Below are 7,994 nucleotides of genomic sequence, written 5' to 3'. Positions count from 1 at the left end.
AGGGGTCCCAGACTGCGAGAGGGCGCAGGCTGCAGGCCAGGCTGAGGATCCTCCCCTCACCCTCCAGTGCATGAATCTCGTGCACCAGGCCTCTAGTATATAAATATGTAAATATATAGAGAGAGATATATTTTAAAAGTTACCAGCAGCTAGTGATTAACAGATTGGATACCACAGACTAGCGAGCATTTCATCAACACAGAAGGTTCCACTGGACAGTACAGATCTAGGTACATGACCTTGGACAAGTTCCTTAACCTCTCTGTGCCCCAGTTTTCTTTTATGAAAAATGGGGTTAATAACAGTCCCAAGACCTTACGGTGGTTGTGAGGATTAGATAACATAAAGCATATAACATATAACTCCATAAGTGTCCATTATTGTTGTCTAGGACAAGTGGGGCAGGGTTCAAGTCCCCCCCTCCCCACAGGGAGCCCACCAAGCTGGTACCGGTGATACCCAGAGGCTGGAGAGCGATGGCTGTGGCTGGTTCTCACCTGCTCAGCCCTCAAGCTCTGTCTTGCCCAGAATCAGCAGGCTCCTGGCTCTGTGCCAAGGTCACGGTGTTCCCTCCCCCTCCCCCACCAGGCCTGGGTGCCGCTTGTTTCCTGCTGGGGCCGGGCAGGGTTGTGGCAGGGACTGGCACAGGGCTTGTGGCTACACCATCGTGGGTGCCTGGGGGGTTGGCACTGACCGTGACCTGGGCGTGAGGCCTGCCTGGCCAGCCAGGAGGACAGAAGGAGCAGCCAGTGAGGGCTCCCCCTTGCCTTGCCAGTGCCCAGCTTCTCAGGGGAGACGGTGCCACCTGGGAGGCACCAGGCATGTTCGCCTGCAGTCCCGGGAAGGAGAGCTCCGCCCCTTTGGCCAGGAGCAGAGATGGAGTCCTGGGAAGAGCTCTCTTCCTGTTCCCCTCCTTCCTCTCTGCCTGCTCCCTCTCAGCACCTTCACAGCCTCTCGCTCTGCCTGCCCCTTTAGCCTGGGGGCTCCCAGGACTCCCCCCGCTCCCGCCTTCTTTACTCTCTCTACTCCTATATTTCTCAGTGTTTAGGTGTCAGAGCACCTGGAAGTCATAAGAAATACCATAAACGATCAATGTAATTAATTCCACGATCAGAGCTGGGAACAGTTTTATTAGCAGAAACTATGACGATCGTCTGTATGTGCAAAAGAAAAGGCCTGGCGAAGGGCACACACGAGTAGAATAAGCTGTCAAGTGACGTGCGGTGGGCTGTTGCCGCGCTTCCCGTTAATATGCACTCACGGCTTGTTCATGTGTTTTATCGCGTGTGAGCGGACAAGTGGTAGCAAGTACCAAAGGTTAGAGACGGGTGGATGGGAGCGTAACTCAACCCTGAGACCAGTGCGTTCATTGATGCATTTCTCCCTTGAAATTGGGACGTGTTTGCAGAATTAGTGCCTCAGTCCAACAGTGGAAGGCATGCTGGAGTGCGGTTTGTTCTGCACACTTTCCCTGAGTGATATCACTCCTCTTTTACTCTGTAACCACCACCTCTGCACTTGGCTCTCCCTCCCCCACCAGCCCCTTCGCTCTCCTGAGTAGCTCTTCCTGGGTGTTTCCATCTGCAGATCCATCTTGAGACACTCAACACGCATCCTGTCCAAAACGGAGCCATTTCTTGGATCTCTTACATTGGGATCTTGGCATCTGCCCATTTGTCTAAGCCACAGTTGGGAATTCTCTAGGACTTAAATATCCTTTGAATCTATGCTTTCCTCTGGGTACCACCCTTGGTCCTTATAGCCTAGAGAAGAGCCTCCAGTCCTCCTTAACCTGATCCGTCCACCACCAGGTAATCTTTCACCAGAGATGGTCATTTTAAAAGGCCCATCCTATCATGTCCTAGACCTTCTTAAAGACCACGAATATCTCACGGCTAATATGTGGCTTCCACTGTGCCCCCACACCTTTGCTGGGATGCCGGTCCCTTTGCTAAGCCTCCATTGAAGCAAACAGAGTAAGAGGGTCTTTGCCATCCCTGGACCTCAGTGCCTAGCATGTGAAGGCACTCAATAGGTGCTTCTTGAATGAGTGAAAGAAGCTGGGCTGCTCCAAAGTCTCCAGGGGCCCCCCCTTACCCATTCAGTACAGCCCAGGCAACCCTCCCCGCACCTTTTAGGCCCTCCCCCATATGCACCAGACTTACTCTTCTTAACTCCTCAAAGCCTCAATGTCCTCACCTGTAAAACAGTGATAAAGAAATCACAAGTGCTGGGGTGGCTTAAGGATGAACATCCCTGGTTTGGTAACCTCACTCTGTGCCCGGGAGTCCTGCCACCTTCAGCAAGGCGCAGGCAATCCCTCCCCGGTGTTCTTGACTGTAAAATGGGGATAGTGAGTAACCCTTAGGGGTATGGAGAGGCCCACGTGAGCTGATGCATGCGATGTGCATTGCTGGCATAGAGGCTGGGACAGAGGCTGGCACAGAGAGAGTATCCATTGCACTGTAACACTAGCTTATTCCCCATCCACTCCTTCCCCTGTTACTGCTTCCCAGGGCATCCTTCCAAGGTTGCTTTATGAATATGCAAATACATGCAACAGGTGTCCCTCTTTTCTCTCTTTTTACCCCAAAGTTTACATGTCCCACACGGGAGTCAGCAGATTTTTCTCCATACAAGGCCAGCTAGTAAATAGTTTAGGCTCTGAACAGCAGATGGTTTCTGCGATTCCTCAGCTCTGAGGGAAAGCAGCCTCTGACAACGAGGGCGGCTGTGTTCCAATTAACTTTGTGGAAACTTAAGTTTGATTTTCTTTTTTTTCCTTTATTTAATTTTTATTTAATTTTATTTTTTATTGTTAAAGTATTACACATAGTAGTACATATATCTCCTCCCCCCCCATTGCCCTTTCCCCAGCCTCCTTAAGTTTGATTTTCATATCACTTTCTCATGTCATGAAATATCCTTCTTCTTCTTTTGATTTTTTTCAACCATTTAAAAATGTACAAAAATGACTGCTGTTTCACTGTCTGTACAAACACAGGGAGAGGGCCAGATCCGGGGCTGTTCTTCCGCTTTTCAAAGCGTCTCGGAGACCTTCCCTACGATGTAGAGGGGCTGCTGCTCTCTGTTTTGAGGGCGGATGACTCCATCCTGTGGATGTAGCCTAGCTGTTTGACCAATCCCCTAGGGCAGGGCACTTCAGTTGTTTCTATTCTTTACAAAATATTGTTATTACAAAATAGCGCTGTTATGGATAATCTCGCCCATCCACCGTTTTTGACATTTACAAGTGTCTTGGGTCAGATTCCCCTGGAGGTGCAGCTGGGAAACGGATTCTAGTGCTTTATTGGGGGGAGAGCAAAGGGAGGAGGGGAAGCAGAATGGGTTGGTGGAAGTATCACACAATCTCACTCACATGTGGAATTTAATGAACAAAACAAACAGATGAGCAAACTGGATCCAGAGACATAGAAGCATGGAACAGTCTGTCGAATCTCAGAGGGAAGGCATGGGTGGATGGGTGGGAAGAGATTAACCAAAGAATTTATATGCATATATGCATAACCCATGGACACAGACAATAGTGTGGCGAAGGCCTAGGACGGGGCTGGGGGTGGGCTAGAAGGGATCAATGGGTGGAGAAAAGGGGGTATCTGTAATACTTTCAACAATAAAGTTAAATTTAAAAAAAAAGAAAAGAAAAGAATGGGCAGGTGGGAAGAGCCACGTGAGAACTGGTCCTGGAGAAATCAAGCCAAGGCCTGGTTAAGGGTGGAGCATGAGGAGTGGTCCCACCTTGAGGCAAGAGGGTGGAGCTTTGGAGCTTCTGGTTCAAGCAGTCATTGGCTTAGTGGTCACGATAGTGGGCAGAGCCTGTCAAGTGGCTGCCATCAGCCTAGAGCAGGACTCAGAAGAAGCCAATGGGGACCTGGGCTGGGCACCTGCAGCGTCCACCACAGCAGGTTTATCTGCAGCGCAGTCTCAGAGGTGGAACTGGAGGGGCAAAGCATAGGTGCACTGTGCTGGGGGTAGACTTTACCCAATTGCTGTCCATAGGGCTGTACCAATTTACATCCTTACCAACAACATCCGAGAGTGCCTGTGACGGCATAATCTATGATCTCATCGAATTAGTTTATTATTAAACTTTGGGATTTTTGCTAATCGGATGGGTTACAGAATGCCATCTCAGAGTCGTTTCCATTTGCACATCTCTTAGAATGAGAAAGATTGAGCACATTTTCATGCGTTTAGGAAAACTTGTGTTTTTTTCTGTGAGCTGTTCATATTCCTTTGCTGATTTTTCCTTTCGGACTATTGGTCTGTCTTTTTTCTTTGTAAGAGCTCTTTATATTTTATGGAAATTGGTCTTTTATTATACGCTAGAGGCCCAGCGCGCAAAATTGCACGAGATCCCAGACCCGCCACACTGGTGGGACCTCAGACCAGCCAACCTGCTGCGCCGTGAGACCCATCAATGCACCTCCTGGTGACCAGTCATTTGGTCGTTACAGCCACTAGCCTTTTATAATATAGACAAGTTGCACATATTTTTCTCATTTTGTCATTTTACTTCGTTTAAGCTGGTTTTGGCCAAACCTAGTGTTTTGATCATAGGGGTTGTTTGGACAAGTAGATAATATATTATGTAAAGCACATAGCATGCACCAGGCCACTGCCTGATAGGCACTGCATAGGTGTTATCTCCCTTCCCTCCTCTCTCCTCAATTCTGTGCTTTATCTAACTGTGTTCATTATTCTTCCTTAAATATGGCTCATGCTTCCCACCTCCATACATTTTCTTATGTTATTTTTCTTACCTGGAATGTCTTGCTCCTCACTTTTGACTGTAAAATTCCTAACCGTCTCTTGAATGGGTAGTTCAAATGTCAGTCTTTCTTGCCTCTGAATTCCTACACCTCTGTTAGCCATCCTAGTCCACCATGGATCCTTATTTACATACATTTGCTGTGCATTTCCTGAGCTTCAGTTATCTTATCTATAAAATGGAGTTGCTGGGAGAAATAGAGATTTATTTTCATTACAAAAGGATGCATGTTTTCTATAAAAAATTTTACAGAAAAAATTCCACAGATATAAAAACATATAAAGTTTAGAACAGTAGTTAGACATACATAGGCACCCTCATTCCCCAGAGGCAGCCACTGTCACAGGTCCTTCCAGACCTTTCCAATGCCTGTGTAAATGGTTTTAGGGGGAGAGAGGGAGAAGTTTTCTTAAAACACAAAACCAGAAGCATACTCTCCATATTATTCTGCAACTTACTTTCTTTTTTTAAAAAAAAATATATTTTATTGATTTTTTACAGAGAGGAAGGGAGAGGGATAGAGAGTTAGAGACATCAATGAGAGAGAAACATCGATCAGCTGCCTTCTGCACACTCCCCACTGGGCATGTGCCTGAAACCAAGGTACATGCCCTTGACCGGAATTGAACCCGGGACCCTTGAGTCCGCAGGCCGACGCTCTATCCACTGAGCCAAACCAGTTAGGGCTGCAACTTACTTTCTTTTATTTAATAAAATAACACAAATAAGATGATGCACTGAATCAGTGCTCAATGAATGGTAGCTATAACTGTCCTATCCACCTTGCAGTGATTTTTTAAATGTTCTTTTGGCACAGGCCGACGCTTACCAAGCAAAATCGCATATGAAAGCCCATTTATAAATGAGATAGGGTGGAGCTGCCAGTGAGGATGAAGGTGGCCGGGGGGAGGGCACAGAGCCCCTTACCCATTTGTTTTCCCATTGCCGTTTGAACACCTAAGAGTGTTGGGCAGGGTGTAGGCACATCACATTTAACTAAGTGACATCATTATGGGGATGTACTGTCCAGGCAAGCTGGTGGTTACCCTGCTGGTCTTCAGCTGGCCCTTAAGGGATTTGAGCTCAGGAATCTTGGGGCCATTAGTGTGGAGTTCCAATGAGAGAAACATGTGACAGCATGTTAAGTGAAAAATCTACAGGTGATGACAATAGTTTAAGAACATAGACGAGCAAAGGTTGAAAGGAAATATGCAAAATTATTTGCTCTCTTGGGGTGGGGGTGATCAATTCATTTTTTCTCCTTGAATATTGCTGTTATATTATTTTTGCAATAAAACAAATGAAAGGGATATTCTAAGTTCTGCCCCTGAATCAACCTGTGAATGTGTATATGTTGGGCACCCACGCCACAGGTAATGTGCTAGAAAGGTTGCATTAAGAAGTAGCAGAGGGCTGGCGTGGCTCAACGGTTGAGCATCAACCTGTGAACCAAGAGGTCACGGTTTGATTCCACGTCAAGGGCACATACCTCACTTGCAGGTTCCCCAGCCCTGGTGGGAGTATTTGGGAGGCAACCAATCGATGTGTCTCTCTCACATCGATGTTTCTCTCTCTCTTTCTCCCCCTCCTCCTTCCCTTCCACTCTCTCTAGAATCAATGGAAGAAATATCCTCAGATGAGGATTTAAAAAAAAAAAAAAAAGGAAAAACAGAAAAGGGCAGAGGGCCCTGGCCAGGTGGCTCAGTTGGTTGGAATGCTGTTCCATACATCAATCCCCGGTCAGGGCATGTCTCTCTCTCTCTCTCTCTCTCTCTCTCTCTCAGTCAATCAATAAAAACATCCTTGAGTCGGGGTAAAGAAAAAAAAAAAGAAGTGGCAGCGGGTAGGCACAGATCTTGGTTTGGGGCAGGGGCTGGTCCATAGCGTCTCACAGACTCAGAATGTTAGAGCTACACGGGACCGGTCTAACACCTTCATTTTGCAGTCAAGGGAACTGAGGCCCAGAGAGGCTGAGTAACTTGCCCAGAATGCTCAGCCAAAGCCTGGCTTTTCCACATTTGGGTAGGCACTCCCACTGACCCAGCTGGCTGGCCTTAGCGCAGTCCTCTGCCAGGGCACCTTCATTTTCTTGGCAGCCAAAGAGAGAGCACTCTTCTGGTGCAGGTGGGGGTGGGCAACCCTGTGTAAACCCCTGCGCCTCGGTTGTCTCCACAGGAGCCTGAGTGAGCTCAGCCAGCCCCGCCCCTCCCAGCCGCGCGTGGGGCTGTCCCGGACCGTCAGACTTTACCCGGCCACCTCAGCCAATGGCCAGCTGACGTCCAATGCCCTGCCCGCGGGACCAGGCCTTGAGCGGAGGGATGGTGCCCAGCAGGCAGCATACCTGGACCACCCGTCATCCCCCTGGGGTAAGGATGCCCTCTCTTGGGGCCCTGGAAGAGCAGGGCATCTCAATCTTTGGTTTTCTTCTCCCTGTCTTGCTTCTCTCCTCCATTCTCACTGAAGGGCTGAGTTGTCACCTGTCCCTCATCCTCTCAGCCAGTCAACAAACAATTATCCAGTGCCAGGTCCCGGGGGGTCCCAAACCAACTGATCGGGGCTTTGTCCCTTTGAGACCCTTAGACTTGGGTTGCTCCATCTCTGCCCCATCTGTCACCTGTCCTGCTTGCACTTCCTTCATGTCGGGCTCTGAACCTCATCTCCCTGGCCTGGCCCTGCCAACTCATCCTTCCTACAAACCTCCTGGACCAACCCAACCAGTTGCTTCCTGAGCACCCAGGACTGGTCCTCTGCTTCCCAGAGGAGACAACCGGCGGCCCCTGTGGATTCACGCCTCTGTACATGCTCGGTCACCACCCAACAAGCCTTCCCTGTGTGCCTGGGCGCCCTCCCGTTCCCCAGAGCAGCGACTCCAACTGCTCACACTTTCCCAGGTCCCAGCCCTTAGGCACATGGACATGCCTGCCCCTCCCGGAGAGTGCCCGCTTCCTCCCTTCCTGCCCCACCACCAGCACAGTGTCCCCTTCACCTCAACCCCTGGCCATGCTGACTTCATTTCTTTTTTGTTCCATTTTGAAAATTGAGGTATAATTCACATAACGTTACATTTTAAAGTGTACACGTCAGTGGCTTTCAGTCTATCCACAATTGGATGCAACTGCCACTGTTAACTAATTCTCAAACATTGTCATCCGTCTAAAAAACAACAACCCAAATCCTTCATAGGCATTAAGCAGTCACTCCC

At 48.7% G+C, this 7,994-nt stretch overlaps 1 protein-coding gene across 1 annotated transcript in view; it reads left to right on the top strand.

Moving 5' to 3' along the window:
- The window catches only part of LOC102761097 (latent-transforming growth factor beta-binding protein 2), an 83,983-nt gene that overhangs the window by 50,934 nt on the left and 25,055 nt on the right, over positions 1 to 7,994 (top strand). Inside the window, exon 4 of the mRNA XM_006778873.1 lies at positions 6,968 to 7,158. Within this exon, the coding sequence (XP_006778936.1) occupies positions 6,968 to 7,158 (191 nt within the window). The remainder of the gene's footprint in view (positions 1 to 6,967; positions 7,159 to 7,994) is intronic.

This window comes from Myotis davidii, unplaced genomic scaffold, assembly GCF_000327345.1.
Source record: "Myotis davidii unplaced genomic scaffold, ASM32734v1 scaffold309, whole genome shotgun sequence".
In the NCBI taxonomy this organism is placed as follows: domain Eukaryota; kingdom Metazoa; phylum Chordata; class Mammalia; order Chiroptera; family Vespertilionidae; genus Myotis; species Myotis davidii.
Note: the sequence above shows the minus strand (reverse complement) of the source record. Positions and strands in the feature narration are given on the sequence as shown.